The sequence below is a fragment of the Phoxinus phoxinus genome, assembly GCF_949152265.1.
Source record: "Phoxinus phoxinus genome assembly, chromosome: 12".
Classification (NCBI taxonomy): Eukaryota; Metazoa; Chordata; class Actinopteri; order Cypriniformes; family Leuciscidae; genus Phoxinus; species Phoxinus phoxinus.
The window spans coordinates 30,757,213-30,775,058 of record NC_136887.1 but is presented as its reverse complement, the minus strand read 5'-3'; the positions used below and the strand labels follow the sequence as shown (position 1 = coordinate 30,775,058).

The following is a 17,846-nucleotide window of genomic DNA, read 5'->3' as shown; positions in this document are numbered from 1 at the left end:
TGCAGTAGACTCGTTCCCCCTTGAGACCCTCTCCGTATTTCCTCTGCTCTCTCCATTTCTCACTCCTGTGAGTTACCTGTGGTTTTGGGCACCATGTTGTCAGAGCTTCCTGTTTTTCAATGACTGAGATCTCCACGGCCCCCATCCACATATACTTCAGAAAGATATATTAGACAAGGAATAACATGCAGACTATTAATGGTCTTCATTTCACTTGCCGTTTCTTTTTTAGTGACTTGATTTGAACAAATCCTATGAATTAAACTTAACCTGTCTCATGCCAATTGTACTTCGGACATCAATGATACCTAAAATTGTTTGGCCAGTTGAGGAGAGGTACGCTGCTGTTTGTATTAGCAATTAGACATAACATTTAATCTTAAAGACTTACATAATCAACATCTGGACCCAGCAAAATCTTATCTAACCTATCTTTAGTCTGACTGACGAACATCCTTATTGATGGTAACTAAAGGTTACTAAACAGACGAGATGGGATTAGTTCAATTATTTTTGTAATACGGCCCCAGAGCCATGTCCAGTGACCAAAATGTAAGACTTAAAGGTTGTTTTGACTAAGTGTCCACCTAGCAACTGCCTACAACACGCTATTAACCACTGTATCAATCTAAGTTTTGCAGCAACAACAAAAAAAAAAAAGTTACTTTTAGAATTTGTGATAGTTTAACTGTGTTCACACCGAACGCTGACCGCTTTTTCATAGTTTTTCTGTGTGACCGGCCCATTACAAACTAAAGGCGTGGTCACCAAACAATCTTAATAGGTCCACTGTGCACTGCCAATAGTGTGTTGATGCATGACGCACCGTTTAGAGATCACCAATCTAATCAGCTTTAATAAATATATTTCTATGCTGTGAGCAAGTAAGACATGCGGCTGCTGTACAATATAGCGTACATGAATTACCCGTAGATCTATACAGGTGGAGCTGGGGAAGGTGGAGGGTTTCTGAAAGCGCGCTGCAATTCTACAGCAAATACTGACCAAGTATTTGAAGGTTGAGCAGCGAGTTCATTGGCTACTGATACAGCAGGAACCAATCAGCTGTTCCCTATAGGGAATGATGTGATTGCAAGCAGATTGAGTTAATGACCTATCAGAATGCGCCATCTAGTGTTTCATGAACTTTGTATATTGATAAACGCAGCCAATAAGCATGTTAAAAGTGAGACAAACGTGAATCCAATGTGAAATCGTGAAAAAGATTACGTGAAATCTGAAGCAGGACATTTTATGCCTCATGTGCCTGATCACTTGAATTCCTATTGAGATGACTGCAATTAAAGTGATGTCACATTTACCATTGCTCTGCCAAATAGCCAAATCTGTCCAATGGAATTTGCGTGATTAGGAGTTTCGTGTGAGAGAGCGAAAAGTTCTAGCGCAAAGGTCACAACTGATTCAAGATGGTCACTCGGATGTTGACCAACAGAAAGCTGCTTGATTTGAAAGTGACTTTTCAAATTATTGACAATGATTTTATATGGCAGTCAAATAGTTAGTGAAAAAAAATTGGCTAATGTGACCGCACCTTGAAGCTATAAAACATAAAACCACTAAATAATTTATATGCATACTTTCAAAACGGAAATTTATTGATTATTTATTTGATCATCCGCTCCAGAACTTTCAAATACCACTGAGAACATGAGATGCATCCCAATTTGTGTACTTAGGTCCTATTCTATGACGTTTTGTGGTATAAATAGTGTTCACGCTGAAAATTCCTAATATAAAAAGTGCACTTTAAATACCCGGATGATCCACTTAATTAACCGGGGTGTGTGTGTGTGTGTGTGTGTGTGTGTGTGTGTGTGTGTGTGTGTGTGTGTGTGTGTGGAATGTTGGACACTTCAAGCACTTAACTGTCTTTACTTCTGTAGAAGAGGGGAGGCTATCAGATCCTGATGTTGGATGACAAAATAGCCTTATAAAATTCATACACTACATGGTTGAGTACATAGTGTAGTAAGTGCATAGTGTATAGTGCGTCATTTGGGACACAACTATGGTCTAAAGAAGCTAAACAGATTGGGGTGTCCAGCATTTAAAAATCAACATATTTTCTTTAAAAAAAAAAAAAAAAAAAAAAAGCCTTTCGTTTTATCTTAAAACCTCACACATCTTTCAGAGCCACAGGGGTGATCACAATATCTTCCGAATAAAACCAGGAGCAGTGAACTGATAAAGTGGCTCCATCTGCTGGATGTAAGCAGAACTGCAGCAGGGGGTCTTCTAATTTCCTGTGTTTTGCAGCGGCACAGGAAGTAGAGCACATTATCTCCCACATCCTGTTTCAAAACTGTGGCTAGAGATAACCCTGCTTAGTGAATATACACAGAATAGAGCGTGAAACAACGACACAAGGACGACCATTTCAAATCACGTTTATTCAAAATGCACATTTTTCATTGTACAGCAAAATATACTTGTATGTAGTCTTGAAAATGGAACCGGTTCAGTTTTACACCTAATATGGTAAAAACTACATGTTCAAGTCATAATCACTAATATGTTAATTAAACTGTGCGTATGATTTTTGGACCGCCACTCATCCACATTCATCTGCGCTGTAGTGCAAAGTTGTTTTCGAGAACATTTAAAGCACATTTAAATAATATGGGTAGTGTTAGAGTTGGAGAGGAAGACCAAGCGTAAAACCACATCGCGTTTACAGTATGTCTGCTGATGCATCACACAGGAAGTCCTTGTGTGAACGAGATGCATTAACACTGAGAATTGAAATCCTCATCCGGGTACTCTCACCTCCAGTGGATGGAAAACACTGATGGAAACACACACACACACACTCACTGAAAATCTAAGGGTTTTTCTTCTTAATGATCAGGGGTCCGACATTATCACCGGTTTCCTCGTTGTGTTTGGTGTGTGCGCCGTCACAGTAGGGAAACTGTCCAGGGAACAAACAAATACATACAAATCACAACCATGCATGATGATCTTTTGGAGAGTATGATAACGTATCTGCACGCAGCATGTGGTTTAGAGGTTTATTCCAGCACTTTGCATTAGTACATCCACAGGAAGCTGTTCTAGATTACTATGGCGCTTCAGGACACAGCAAACCGTGACACGAGTGTGCAAAATTCACAATTTCGGGTGAATTATACCTTCAACCCTTGAAAGCCTGAGATTTTAAATAATAGCTAGAAATAACTTTAATGAAACAGTTTATTGAACCGTTATCTAAAATGTGTACAGTACATCTAAAAAATATATATTTTATGTAGGCCTACATTTACATTTAATTTACATTAGATGCTTTTGTCCAAAACAACTTACAATTGAAGAATTATTTTAATATGAGAATTATGTTTTCTATCATATGTGACCCTGGATCAGAAAACCAGTCACATGTTGCACGGGTATATTTGGGGCAATAGCCAACAATACATTGTATGGGTCAAAATTATCCATTTTAATTTTATGCCAAAAACCATTAGGATGTTAAGTAAAGATCATGTTCCATGAAGATATTTTGTATATTTCCTACCATAAATATATAATATATTTATTTTTGTGAGGGAATGCAGCACAATCGTGAACATAAATGGACAAATTTAAAGGAGATTTTCTCAATGTTTCGGGTTTTTTGCACCCTCAGATTCCAGATTTTCAAATAGTCGTATCTCGGCCAAATATTATCCTAACAAACCATACATCAATGGAAAGCTTATTTATTCAGCTTTCAGATTATGAATAAATCAAAATGTCAAAAAATTGACCCATGTGACTGGTTTTGTGGTCTAGGGTCACATATTTGATACAACAGGATTTTATGGCTCATATAGTACAGTTTATGAGGAGGAAGAAAACACCTCAGTAGCCCAAAATGAACAAAAATATGTTAGTATGTATGTAGAGTATGTATATGTTATACGTAAGATTGTATAATGTAAATCAGTACATTATAGTTATATATAACAGTTAAACAGACTACTTACATAAAATGCATATAAATATCAGTTGTCACTTTGTCTCTCAATGTTTATACAACACCGTTTTCGACAAAAATGGAAACGCTTTGGCCGTTCATTCACACGACAATGAAGTTTGGGGTCCTGAAAACTGATTTCAATGTTTTTGAAAGTTATTTTAATATTTTTTGTGAAAGCGGTGACGTGCACATGCATATTACATGTTCAGTCAATAGGCAAGTAGTGTCACTTTGTAAAGAACCATCGCCAACTACTGGCATGGCATTTTTTGTCATTTTCGCTGATCCATGTCAACGGAATAATTTTGACAACGTTGGCATCTATACGCAAAAAACTCAAAGGAAAAACGTTTCTGTTTTTAGTACATCGTCACGTAAACGTGCCCTTAGCAAGGTGTAATTTAAATGCTAAGTTTTATGATCAAAGTTCTACAGTTTTTATTCAGGTGGGTGAACAATATAATGATGATTAAGCGGCAGTTTATACGACACTTGTGCGTTTTGGCTGTTAATTTACACGTCAACGGCGTTTTGGGGGCCTGAAAATGCAAACTTTTGAAAACAAGCTTCAAAGTGCAAGTTTTTTAAACCAAAATCGTTATCTTCTCCAAACTACAAAAACACGAATTTGTGAAAACAGTGACGTCATGCGCATGCGTATCACGCGTTCAGTCTATGGGTGTGTGGTGTTCCTTACAAAGTAACATTGCCATCTACTGGCCTGGCAGCAGAATACAACGTTTTTAGTCATTTTTGCGGATCCGTGTGAACGGGATCATTTTGACAATGTTGTCATCTGTAAGTGAAAAACGCAAAGGATAAAAACTTTTCTGTTTTTAGTACATCGTTGTCGTGTAAATGTAAAAAAGAGATAAACAATTAAACGTTCCACAAAAGCCTGTTGTCTCAAGTGTTACTTATATTTTAACATGCTTTTTCTATAAAATTATGCAAGGATAATAAGGCTGGGACAATATATCGACGCATCGCGATTCGATTCCGATTTTTTCAGAATAAATCGCAAATCATTCTGAGCTTACTTTTTAACAGCAGATTGAAATCTTACTTACGATTCTTAAATCATTCTTATGTTTATTTGATCAAAATCAGTAAATATTTCACAGCAGAAACACATGTACACGGCCAGAAGGGGGATGTTTTTAGAATTATACTAAAAGATATTTTACTTGCTTAAAAAGTGTAAACTACCAATCAGACGACAGAAGGCATGTACTAGATTGTGTACAAGAGGTCTTTTTGTGTCATTTAGAGGCCTTAGAATTTCATGTATCAAATATGATACAGTAGGCTTTGTAGGGTTAAAAATAGTTCATACAGATAATCTCCAAACAGACAAGCGGGTTCATTCAGCAGGCATTTGAATCCTATATTAACATGATTCATCATCGCGGTGGTTTCGCTCACCTTCTTGGACCTCCAGCAGCGGCAGTAGACGGCCTTGTTGCCGATGTCCTCCATGTCGAAGCTGTGCACTACTTTCGGGCTGTCTTTGTTGACTGTCATGTTGACCCGGGACTCGGGACTGCTCTGTGAACTGAAGTAGCGCGTCAGCAGGTATGTGCTCAGAGCCGCAGCCACTGCAATGGGAACGATGGTGGTCAGCTGATCTGCAAATGTACACACGAGGAGGCGCTCGTTTTTGAGAGGGCCGGGAGGTTGCCAGCTCTACACACTCAGCATCACTTTCATTATTAAAAGCATATCACATATTTATATTGTCTAGGTGAGCTTTTGTTTATGAGTCTGACGAGAGAGACAAAATGTCTTTTTTTTTTTTTTTACATTAAAAAATATATATAGATTTTTTTTTTCTGGATTCTGGATTAGATATCAGTGATGGAAAAGCATGTCCAACTATGAATAGTTTGTGGCCATATTTCAAAGCCATTCATTTTTAAACCTGTGATTTTCTATCTTTAACTTTTTTTCAAATATTTATTCATATTTATAAATTACTTTAAAAAATAATCTCAGAATTTCATTTCACCTAATAGCTCCATATTTCCTGCAATGCATGAATTAAGAAAACCGATATGAAGACACAATAATGTTTCACCATCACACACCTGTAGCTATTAATTAACAATTATACAAACAAAATTGCCCTTTGGAACAAACCGTTTTAGATAAAATAACTTTACAATTGTATATCAGTAAACCAAAAAGCTCAGTGCCCCAACAACAAATACACAGTCTAAGGACTTTAAATCAATGGTTTGCAGATACATATAATATCTGTAGCACACAACAAAACACATGCTGTACAAAATACAGGTATTTACTGGGATTATAGACATATCTTTATGTGTCATGTGACCTAAAGTCTGGCCGGCCTAAACCCATGAAACTTAATCAGCACTAAAATGTATGACATAACGTTACTGTATGTCGACACTGATACAGACTGTGTAAATCCAGGTTGGACGTTAGTAGTGTTTAGCTGCGTCCGTACTATGTGAGTAGGTACTACATTTGTCTTTTATCTTGGTCAGGTGAGAAGGATTCACCTCTGACTGTTCAACTGATTTCCGCGAATCGGTTCCTACGAACAACTCGTTTCGCAATTCTTTCACGCCATCACGTAATCACTGAAATCTCGACATGATATATTACATACTATAAAAACTGTCATAAAAAAGAGTTGTAAACATATTGCTGCAATTACGTGAAAGCTAAAACGTGAAAGAATCATACAGACATACAGATCTGTTTCAAATGATTCATTTAAAAGACCCTGTAAATAACTCAAAATAACTATTCGTTCGTCGTTATGAATGTTTCCCGAGATATGAAAACAATCGAGTTTGTCAAACTCTTGCCGCATAACAAATGCTGTACAGTGACATGCATACATATGCAGTTTTATTGCCAACTAAATCATTGCATTGATTTATATATCCAAAATGCATTTTATAATGCCTGCACTTATGACATAATAACGCGTGCATGCATTAATCAGCGTCTTTACATTAGAATCCCAATTTAATATAACTTAACCTAAAATAATTTAAAATCTAAAATGAATATAATATTCGGATTCACAGAATTAAATTGCACATGCCGAGAAATATGTGTTGATTCCTTAGCATTGCTAGACTGCAATCGATCAAGGTTGCCGTCGGCTTTATATTAAAACAAAAATCGCTCTTACCTTTAGAAACCTTGAAACCCGGTATTAACCCCGGTTTAATCAGAGCCGAAAGCCCAGGCCCTTGAGATGCCATGACGGTAGACTTGTTATAACTTCAAGTTTAAGGGCACCACAAGGTCTGAGAGACGCTGAACCATAGGGACGCCGTGACTGCGGAAACTCTGCGTGATTGCGTCACTGAACATCTGACCAATGGCTGGAGAGCGTGATCTACTCGCACTTGCTGTAAACATGGGGCCCAAATCCCTTCTTAGTGCTCCACTAGCAGTTTGGTAGTGTTTTAAGTCTTGATATTTAAATATTTCGTAATATAAAATGTTGCATAAACAACAAAACCCTCAACTGAGCGTTTATTTAACTGCAAAAAGGAATTGAGGCATCTTTAAACTGTCAGTCGACAAGATTTCATATTGAAAAAGAATGAACTAAAATATAAAAATCAGTAAATGATTCAAATGAATTTAATTATTTTGTAATAGCCCATAACACAATTGTTAAACATTTCATGACACCTGCTTGCAAAAAAACATACCGTAATTAGTCAAATTATTATTTGTCTGAAATATTACAGAGTAAATTGCAGTGTATGTAATAAATTCACCCCCATTTCAAAGACAAGGCTTTAAGCTTGTCCAGACTAAAAATGCATGTTAAACTGTTTTAACTGAAAGCAACTTGCACTGACATATCTTAAAATTTGTCAGTGTTATTGTTTTGTCGCAAGATGCACACTAGTAATGTTTTTTTCTCTCTCTGGCATGTTTATAAAAACTACTTAAATATACTAATTGAACTAAGGCCTGCCCTGTTTGTAAAACCAAGCCTCATTCACTTTATTTTCAAGTGCTTTGGTCCTCCACACAAACTGGAAAAAGTTCCTAAAAAAAGTTATTGAATAATTATAAAAAATAAAAAAAATCTTGCAACTTTAAGCAATCATTGTGCAATTGAATTCATTTGTTTTCTGTCAAAATAACCACTGATTGGGCAAGCAGATGAGATAAGCGAATTAAATTTTACTTTACTATTAAAACCCAAACAAAGGACAAAGTTTAGTGTTTTTGCAACAAAACCTGTACCACCCGTTTAATAAATACGTCAGAAAAAACCCATGCAGACACAAAGCATTTCAGACTTTAGTAATCATTTTATTACACAGTTTTAATCAACACACAAAGCTCAACGAGCCTGTCAGGAAATTAAATATACAGAAGTTTGTCTGTGAGGAGTTTGTGTCCTCCCAACCAGGGACCCAATCGAGTCTGGCTGAACCATGTTAGCATCTAATTCAACAAGAGCAGGAAAAGGGAAGAGAAAAAAGAAAAGAAAAAAAGCAAACTAAGAGTTACAAGGGTGGGTTGGGGGAAAGAGAAAAAAATAAAGAAAAACAATAAGACGCATGTTAAAGAGACTGCTTTAAATAACTGGTCCAAAACCCTTCGTGATGGTGAATGTTTGTGAAGTTGGTCGTGGCTAAGGAAAGGGGTAGAGAGTCTTTGCAATGGCAAATGGAAACAAAATATATATATTCATAGTATTCAAGTCCATTAGAATACTCCAGAGGAGAAGACAGGAGGTCCATTTTCCTTTAACTGCTATGATTTTAAAAGAATTCCTTTGATAGATTTTATACAAAAAGACAGCCAACATACCCCTCCCTTCTCTGCAGTAAAGAAATAAAAAAAAAAAAAAAAAAAATCCTGATCCAATGTACAGTTGGAAGCCCAGGAAATGGAAATGAAAAAGTAAACTGTAAAAAACATATCCCTCTATGTCCAGACTATCACAAATTGCAGGGAGAAATCAAAAAAATTATGATAATATAGCCCTCCCTTCCCAGTTCTTAAAAACAACAAGGAATGCTTTTAGAGCCATAAACATCTTCTACAGCAAAATTGATACGGACTGATCCTAAGCAGCGGGTACGTCGCTATAGCAACGGAGAAGGTAAAGCAGGAGCTGTGGAGTGGAGGTTTGAATTTGGGGAGGAAAAGGGGCTACAGCTGAAGTTTCAGTATGTACACCATGGCTGCCAGAGGGCTAAGAGTGGGGGAGGTGCTCTGGTGAGGGGGGGGCGTGGCTTAAAGAAAGCACTCCAATGGAAACCAACAAGATCTGTTTTTTTCTTAAGCTTTTTTTCTTTTTTAAATCTTTTGAACGTTCAAAATCTCCCCTAATCTTAAGATGGAGAGGTGTCATTTTCTCCCATCATGATTCTAACTCCAAAACTACATTGCATACTTTTGTGTCCATTCCCGAGCTATTCTGTTGTACCTGTGAGGGAAGACAAATAACAATATCAGCTTCACATTCCAGCAAAATATTTGCATGACACATAACAGGTAATACAGACTTTGAAAAGAACCTGTTGTTGAAAGATAGGACAGTCAAAAACTACAATGGACTTAAACTGGAATGTATATGGCCGAAAGAATGCGTTTGACAATGTGTTTGTGAAGTACAATCAACTTCTCTAAAGAAAGATGAAAATGTGATTTGATCCCTTTGACATGTTGAAAAATGTTTGGCATCACCAATGATTGACATGCTATTATAAAAGGAACTCTTCAGTAATCCCTTGAATTCTCATAAGGTCCTGCCGGAGCCTCAATTGTTTTTTCCACCTACATTTGCCAGTAACACTAGTTCAAAACAAAAAAGATCTAATACGCGCTCGCTGGCATTTAACTACCTTTTCTGTTGAATTTGATTATAAACAAATTGTCCTGTTCAAAATATTACAGCCGGCGCAGTATTGTTTGGATAAAAGAAAACACTGTTGCTTTTTCAGCTATTGAAGACAGTTTTAATTATAACAAGCTTAAAACATTTCTACTTTTGCTGTGGCTTTACAGTCAACTTACAAGGCTCAGCAAAAATAAGAGCAAATTATTCACAAAACAAGACTTCAGAGTATCAGTGTAACCTCCATAGGGAAGAAAGGCGACAAATGTAAAATGGGAAACTGCGTAGGCAATAACATGGCGAATAATGCAAATGATTGCAAGACAGCACCTATGGGGAAGAGTGTTAGGGCAAACATAGTGTGTGGTACTGATCTAGTGCACAGGAGGACACTCACTTTTCCCTGTCAGTCTTGTAAATGCGGGCGATCTCAGGTACTAAGGGGTCGTCCGGATTGGGGTCACACAGCAGGGAGCAGATGGACAGGAGAACTGAAGTGCATGAGAGAAAAAGTTTAAGTAAAAATAATGCAAAAGGCACATAATAAAGAGTTGTCCTTGTTTAAACAGCGGTCATCTAATATCAGGACACTCATTCCTTATGGAATAAATTAAGCACCAAAAATCTGTTACAAACAGCTCAAATGTACATGAATAAAATGTAATCTATATAGTTAGAAAATGTACTCTTTAAAATCATAAAAAACACTAAACATACTATGTGAGAAGCATCAAATTTGCCTTAAGCTGCATGCATTTACAATTAGACGCTAAATGAAGAAACACTGAAAATATTCCCCAACATTGCTTTCTCTAGATTTTATTTCTCTCATGTTAAAGATGCAGATTTTAAACTAAAGAATCAGATTATTCATAGAAATAATTCCAATGCACTGTATGCAGAAATTCATATAATGAAATTCATGAAACCGCAGTTCCCTACACTCCAGCGTAAAAGCAAATACATTTCAATTTGTGTTCAGAGTTTGCCATGCCAGTTTCAAAGTAGAGTGCGGATCAGGACGAATTTTTCTGTCTGAGCCCGGCCCGCGTCCTGCAGACCAGTAACCGAACCGAGCCCGACAGGCATAAAGATATTTATGTCCAAGCCCGACACGACTTTTTTAAAATCCCATTTTTTTTCTCATACTAATGACACATGTACGTTTGTTTGTGTGGAAAGCCCGCTTTTATTAAGCAACTGTAGGAAGTAGTGTTGTCAAAAATATCGATATTTCGATAAATATCGATACTGAAATATCTGAACGGTACCAATACTAATTTCCCGAAGTATCGATACTAGCCGAGCGGTCACTTTCACTTCTCACCAAAGGCGCGTTGACAAACACCACACGTGACGCACTCTTCTCATTCGCTCTGGTTAAATAGCAAAAGTGAAGTGAATGGAAAGATGGCGAGGGCGGCGCCCCCGCGACCGGCTTTGGTTGATTGATAAAGAACACCGCGAGCGGGCATGTCGGAGAATAGCGCGGACACGCGTAAAAACACACCGCGAGCGGGCATGTCGGAGTCGGAGAATAGCGTGGACACGCGCTACACACCGCGAGCGGGCATGTCGGAGAATAGCGCGGACACACGCTTCACACTGCGAGCGGGTATGTCAGAGAATAGCGCGGACACACGCTTCACACTGCGAGCGGGTATGTCAGAGAATAGCACGGACACACGCTTCACACTGCGAGCGGGCTGCGGGCACCCAAAATATTGTTTGACAATCAATAATCCCTCACATCACTCATTTTTTTAAAATTATTTTATAGGTGAAAACAAACTTAAGGAACAGGCTCCAGGGGTACCATTTAGCAAGCAGAGGCTACGCTCAGCATCAGGGGTGTTTGTTGTTTGGACAGACCTTTCCCCACTGCTAAAAAAATCCTAAAGGAATCACTGTAACTCTGAATCACTTTTAACTTTTCTGAAACATTAACCAAGATGGCCTAGTATTGTTGTTGATATGAGTCTGTGTTGTCTCGTTTTTTCACCGTAATTCTTAAAGTTAACATAATCTGACTGAGGAATCTTAGACAAGTAAATATTTTAACTGTGGTCAAATGTAAATTAACTTGTGCCTATTTAACTTTATTCAGAAAATTATTATTTAATTCTGCAATTTGCCTTCATTAGCGATTATCATCAATTTGATTACACAGATATTAATTCAACTAAACAGCTAGACAATGGCATCTCTGAATTCAATAATGAAATGGCTTTAACTGAAAATTGAATGTTTAATCTTATTATTATACATTACTGACACTCTATCCTCCAATTTGATACTGTTAAAGTAGGCTATATTTTAATCTTTGATAACAGTAGGTTATACAAATACAACGGGTCATGTTAGCCCTGGTCCAATTAAAAAATATTAACAGATAGAACTCAGGACATTTTTGTTCATGTAAAATATACCTCATTGTCATGTTCTAGACTTGTTATATTTAGCTTTAAATACAAAAAATACCCCCTTAATATTGTGGCAGTTTTTTTCTCTGTGGTATCGAAAATGGTATCGAATATCGATATTTTAAAAGGTATCGTATCGAAGTTAGAAATTCTAGTATCGTGACAACACTAGTAGGAAGGCATTCGGAAATGTCAACACGAGCGCATCAGCGCGCAAGAGGCAACAGGCGCACTTAAAACAGGCGTGCATGCACGCGTTTCGTTGTCACGGCTACATAAACAAATTTCCGCACACAGGAAGAGAGATGTTATGGTAATATTTTACATGTATTTTAATCACAAACGAACGTTTGCATTAAGTGAAAGCATCTGGCACATTGGCTACCTACATAATAAGGTAGTGAATAATACCTCATGGCAGATACAGATAACAATTATTTTATAATTTTCAGTTTAAAAGGGTCAGAAAATTCTGTACATAACACACAAAATTATTTAATTGTACTAGTAACAAATGTCAATACCCAATAGGATTTGGAGTGCTACATTATTTAAAGCAGTTCTCACAGCACTTCAAGCTATGATAGAGCTTGAGCATCCAAACATCACAATTTAGCTTTGAATATTTTGTCTATATATTAATTTAGGATTTGTCAGAATTCTCCAGAACACCACGTGGGTCCATATGGAAGGAACCCAATAAAATCCATACAGGCTTGACTATGGGAACAGAGGTTGAGGTTAAAAAAAAAACCATTTCTGGAATGAATTGTCAAAAAGACAGTTTGAAGACTAATAGCTGAAACCTGGCGGTGCTTTACCTTTGGAGATGGTGAGTGCCGGTGACCACTGTGACCTCAGAATATCCAGACAGATGCTGCCATTGCTGTTGATATTTGGGTGATAAATTCTTGTGGTAAATGCAACCTGAGAAAGGAAGGAGACAAACATAAGCACACAAAACACACCCGTTTCAGGCTAAACAGTTTTACTACCACACAAGAACAGTTCTTAATGTAGATTAACATCCAAACACAAGCACTGGATTCCTTGAAACATTCTTTAAATTCATTAACAAGATTCTCTGCATTCAGTAACTGCATATGATATACAGTCATGATAAGCTGAATTATTTTAATATATGATAGGAGGAAAAACATTTCCTCATGTCATGCCAAAAAAAAGTGCAGGTTGGTAAAATGAGATGATTCAAAGAGACAAATAATTAAGCAGCACCTGAGAATAACCAAAACACCTGAGAACCTGTGCCAAACTGGTGTGGACGTTACTGACCTTTGGCGGTTTGAAGGGATAATCTGTGGGAAAGTGTATGGTCAAGAAGAACACTCCACCTTGGTAAGGACTGTCATTCTGTAGGGTTAACATTTTAATTAGAATGAAATGTTTATTTGTTTATAGTTTAAAGCCATACCAGTAACCCCAGCTATGTTCATGGAGAGGAAAAAAGTGAAATATATTTTTAAAACAAAATGTTAAAATATATAGACCAACATTTTAAAAGAATTATAAAAAATATTTTTTACGTTTATATTCGTTAAAAATTCTAAAACTAAACCTGGTCCAACTTTATTAATCTGTTAATTATTGTTGTTTTTTTACTTAATTATATTGCATTTTTTTTAGACAACATAAATTCAAGAGAACATTATTATGCTTCAAGTTCAAATGATTTATGTAATGTGTGCTACTATAGGGGCTACAAGAAAAAATACTTACTGGTCCCATTATTGTGGCCTGCCAATGAAACACTGAAACAAGACAAACAGAAACGTCAGAGAAAGCCTGTATAACATCATGTTTATCTACACACACACATACTTAAATCTTTCTAAAACTCAGAGATACAATTCTGATATGCAAGCTCAGGATCAGTCTTGTCAGAAATAAAAAGAACCCACTGAGGAATACAGTATAAAATATGATGAAGCAAATTTGGGTACAATTATGTTGTCATATTTCAGTCAAGTCTCTGAGGAACTAAGTGGGTCAGATGGTTGTATGATTCATGGTTTAATAAAGTGGCGACTCTTTTGAGGGAAACTATATATGCTAGTGCTATATATGCTCAGTTCAAACAATCCGTTGTCTTGTGGTTGAGCCTCACACTAGATATTGATGAGCAAATCTATCACAAGGCACAGTGTCTTTATGTCTGTCTGTTGGTTTTGCAATCATTTAACCAATGAAAAGTATTAAAAGAGCTTGAGACTAAACCTCATAACTCCATTGACTCCTCAAACTGTCGCTATGACCTCATAACTCCACCCACCTCTATCGGGAATGAAGAACAGCGCATAGTTTGAACCGTCTGCTTGTTTGCGATGCGAATGTAAATGAGGAACTGGTAATTTAATAAGTACAGCATTTTCTTTACTCAAACACTATATATAAAGGCTAATGTTTTATGTATTTGAGGAGCAGAGATGAGTGTCTTAATCTAGCATTTGTTATCGAGTAATAGCCAGTATGTCTTAAATAGCCTGCGCTAAATATAAAGAGATTTTGGCCAAATGACAGAAAACTGAGGGCCCACATAGCTACAATAAAACTACTTTTGATCTTGATTTCTGATTTTTTTTTAAATATATAACGACCCATACAAGTGTCTGAACAATCCACAATAACAATTCTGAAAACATGGAGTTTAGACTAATTATTAAAAAAATAAAGTTTTCCATTTCCTGAAAAACAGCATTTCTGGATACATGGTTTCCACTCGACAGCAATGATATAGAGCTGAATCTGAAAAAGCATATCTATGCCTTAAAGACAGTAATTCAGCAGACAGTAGGTGACTAGTTGTTACACCATAATGTATCAGAAGTATTTCTCAAACTTAATTTACATGCATACTTACAATACAGACTTGTAAGTCTATGTTGTTAGACAAATTGCTATGTCTAACAATCTAAAAAAAAAAAAAAAACATGCTCAAGTTTTGATGCACATAAAAATATGGCGTAAGAACTTTATTTTAATGAATTGGCTAAAGATAAGTGGTCTCTACATGAAGGATGTTGACGAGGAAAAAACAAAAGAGAGGTTATTCTGGCAAAGTTTATCTCATTACATCAATAAAAATTACAAAAACTAAATATTTTGTTTTTAGAATAACATGCACCATTTCATGAATCGTCCAAAACAAAACCAGGAAAATGGATTAAAAGTGAATGTTGAATTTGCCACACAATCAAAGCAGAAATTACCATGTAATCATATTCAAAATACCTGTAAATTGAATTGGGAAGAATAAATGTACACTAGTTTGTCAAATACATTGGTGGGTAAAACAAGTTACTTACTGTCATCCCCTACTGGGCCCGCTGAACACTGAGCAGGTGGGTCACGGCCCAAATCATGCAGCTCCTGCAACACACCAGAAACAAAAATGGAGGTTAAAAAGTGCTCACCTACCATGACTTTTAAAAACGCAGCAGGTAAAGCTGTGAATCACCTGTCCAGATCACCTTCCTGAAACACCTGCAGTACAAGCTGCTAACAATGAAGCACCAAAATGAAACTGAGAAACTGACACCGAAACTAAATACTCCAAATATCTGTGCATTTGACCAAATGACTTTAAAATACACCAAACAAACGCACTGGTTGGGTGACTAGAGAATAAAGAGGTCAAAATCAAATCAGACGCATAACAGTCTGTGTAATGAGAGTTATTGCTGCTGTAATGACATGAGAGGTGACCACAGCTTATGTAACAGATTTGTTTTCAGGTTAGTATGTTCTACTGAAACCCGAGAGAAGTAAAAACCTTCAAAATTGTCACAAAAAAACCCCAACAAGGGGTCAAAAGTGTGAATATGAATGCTTTGGACCACGTTCATAACGTCAATTTGCTTGCGCCACGAGCTAACCTCAAATATCAAGATATATAATGTGAAGAGTTAGGCTTTAAAATCGAACAGTTGGACTCAATCATCAAATATTTCGATGTTGAGAAGGACAAAAATATATTTAACTGTATAAACCACCTGTATAATCCGAAAATGACTTAAAACACATAAATGCGAAAGTGATGGGCCAGATGCCTCTCCCTGAGCGGTTAACGTTAACCAGTTAACAATCCAAAACAGCACGATATAAACAAATGCAACATAATAATACTGTACATTAATATATTGATGATAAAAACACAGTCACTTGAATATGTTGCGGAGGATATAAACTATCTTTGTTTAAGGTTTTCAAACGGGCCTTTAGCATTTTTGGCTACGAAGGGTTAGCATGCTAACACGTTATCATGAGATAACATTAATCCTCAAGTGAGCCATTGCAAACCGACTTCCATTTCAAATGACTGTTTATTTCCGTTTGAGATAAAAGCGATGGGAGACTAACAAAAGTGGAACAGTAGAAACATTTTGTAACAGTCTCACACAGTTCGACGGAGGGTCACCAGCTAACATGCTAACCGTTAGCCCGGGCCGAACCGTCGAACCGGGGTGCCTTACTACACTTGTCATCCCACCAGCGGCACACTTAACACTTTTAACTTCTCAGTAACATCCCTTAAATCGCCTTTCCAGGGTAAAATAGGAAGGATGATGCGGAATAGGGCAATGGCGCCCGTGACTTCCTTCTCTTACCTTGTGGATTCTTTTCAGAGCCATTGTTGTGCTGTTACTGCTGTCAAAAACACACAAAACCAGACGTATACTCGATTTAAACGGCGCTACTTTAATTTCGACGCGGCCAACCCCTCGGGTGTCGTAATAAAAGACGCCTTGGGGTGATAATTCAGTCGGTGTTCTGTGTGTGTGACGGAGCCGGTTGGTGTAATTTGAAGGCGAAACTGAAAGGTGGTGGTGGTGGTAGCGGTTCGGTCCTTCCTCCTGCAGCAGCGGCAGCGAGTAGCTACCGCATCACGCACCCTGCGCTGCTCTAATCAGATCCTTCCGCCAATGGACGCAGTCGCCGGGGACAGATTGCGCGCCGACACCAGTTGCTAGATAATGCTGTAGTGAATCACGAAACTGATGCAATAGGTGAGCCAAAATGGCGGCAAGTGCTCAGTGACTTTAATGCTATTGAGCCCAAATGAAAGCATGTGGCTGAAAGCTTCCATTTCGAGCCGACAAACGAGTTTGATGATCACCTCAGAAATAGAATGGAAAGAACTATGAGAATATAAATATGATCTGACGAGATGTTTATTGTAAGTCATATTTACATCCAAGTGAGGAGAACAGTTTATACAATTTCAACATAAATGGCAATAACATACATAGGCTGCTACCCTCGACTAGAGGAAGTTTCACCATAGCGGAGGGATATTTGAGAAATTAATGTTTTATCGTGGCAAAATAAGAGATTATCGTCTATATAAGGGAATGTGTGTGAAACTTGGGACCACTGCTGTGCAAGTTTTATTATTTAGCAATTATTATTTTTATCAAACATGCCACGTTAAGTTATGTTATTGAGTATGCACTTTACCTGTATATTTTTAGGTTTAATTTATATATATATATATATATATATATATATATATATATATATATATATATATATATGATTTGATGCATTAGAAACCTTTATTTATTGTCTT

The 17,846-nt window shown here is 37.1% G+C and overlaps 2 protein-coding genes across 3 annotated transcripts; both read right to left on the bottom strand.

Moving 5' to 3' along the window:
• Positions 1-2,392: 2,392 nt before the first annotated feature.
• Positions 2,393-7,406, bottom strand: LOC307008161 (CDGSH iron-sulfur domain-containing protein 1). 2 transcript variants are annotated; one of them, XM_079630790.1, is made up of 3 exons: positions 7,152-7,406; positions 5,405-5,607; positions 2,393-2,932 (listed from the first exon to the last, which is right to left on the bottom strand). In XM_079630790.1, exons 1-3 carry the CDS (start codon positions 7,222-7,224, stop codon positions 2,843-2,845), a joined length of 366 nt encoding a protein of 121 aa, XP_079486916.1. In that variant the 5' UTR covers positions 7,225-7,406; the 3' UTR covers positions 2,393-2,842. The 2 variants fall into 2 exon arrangements, with proteins under 2 accessions (XP_079486916.1, XP_079486917.1); XM_079630791.1 differs by having other exon boundaries at positions 5,405-5,577; positions 7,152-7,373.
• Positions 7,407-8,281: 875 nt separating this feature from the next.
• Positions 8,282-17,333, bottom strand: ube2d2 (ubiquitin-conjugating enzyme E2D 2). The gene is made up of 7 exons (XM_079630532.1): positions 16,885-17,333; positions 15,583-15,646; positions 13,997-14,028; positions 13,553-13,630; positions 13,081-13,186; positions 10,234-10,327; positions 8,282-9,425 (listed from the first exon to the last, which is right to left on the bottom strand). The coding sequence occupies exons 1-7, from the start codon at positions 16,906-16,908 to the stop codon at positions 9,380-9,382; spliced, it is 444 nt and encodes a 147-aa protein (XP_079486658.1). The 5' UTR covers positions 16,909-17,333; the 3' UTR covers positions 8,282-9,379.
• Positions 17,334-17,846: the final 513 nt, after the last annotated feature.

Bases quoted from the DNA above. Each gene is read 5' to 3' on its own strand.
- LOC307008161 (XM_079630790.1), bottom strand. From the start codon at position 7,224: ATGGCATCTCAAGGGCCTGGGCTTTCGGCTCTGATTAAACCGGGGTTA. The intron at 5,608-7,151 runs GTAAGAGCGATT...GTACATTTGCAG, and splicing joins GGGTTTCAAGGTTTCTAAAG to ATCAGCTGACCACCATCGTT. The intron at 2,933-5,404 runs GTGAGCGAAACC...TTCCCTGGACAG, and splicing joins GCTGCTGGAGGTCCAAGAAG to TTTCCCTACTGTGACGGCGC.
- ube2d2 (XM_079630532.1), bottom strand. From the start codon at position 16,908: ATGGCTCTGAAAAGAATCCACAAG. The intron at 15,647-16,884 runs GTAAGAGAAGGA...GGTGTGTTGCAG, and splicing joins CTCTGAAAAGAATCCACAAG to GAGCTGCATGATTTGGGCCG. The intron at 13,631-13,996 runs GTAAGTATTTTT...TTAACCCTACAG, and splicing joins AGGCCACAATAATGGGACCA to AATGACAGTCCTTACCAAGG.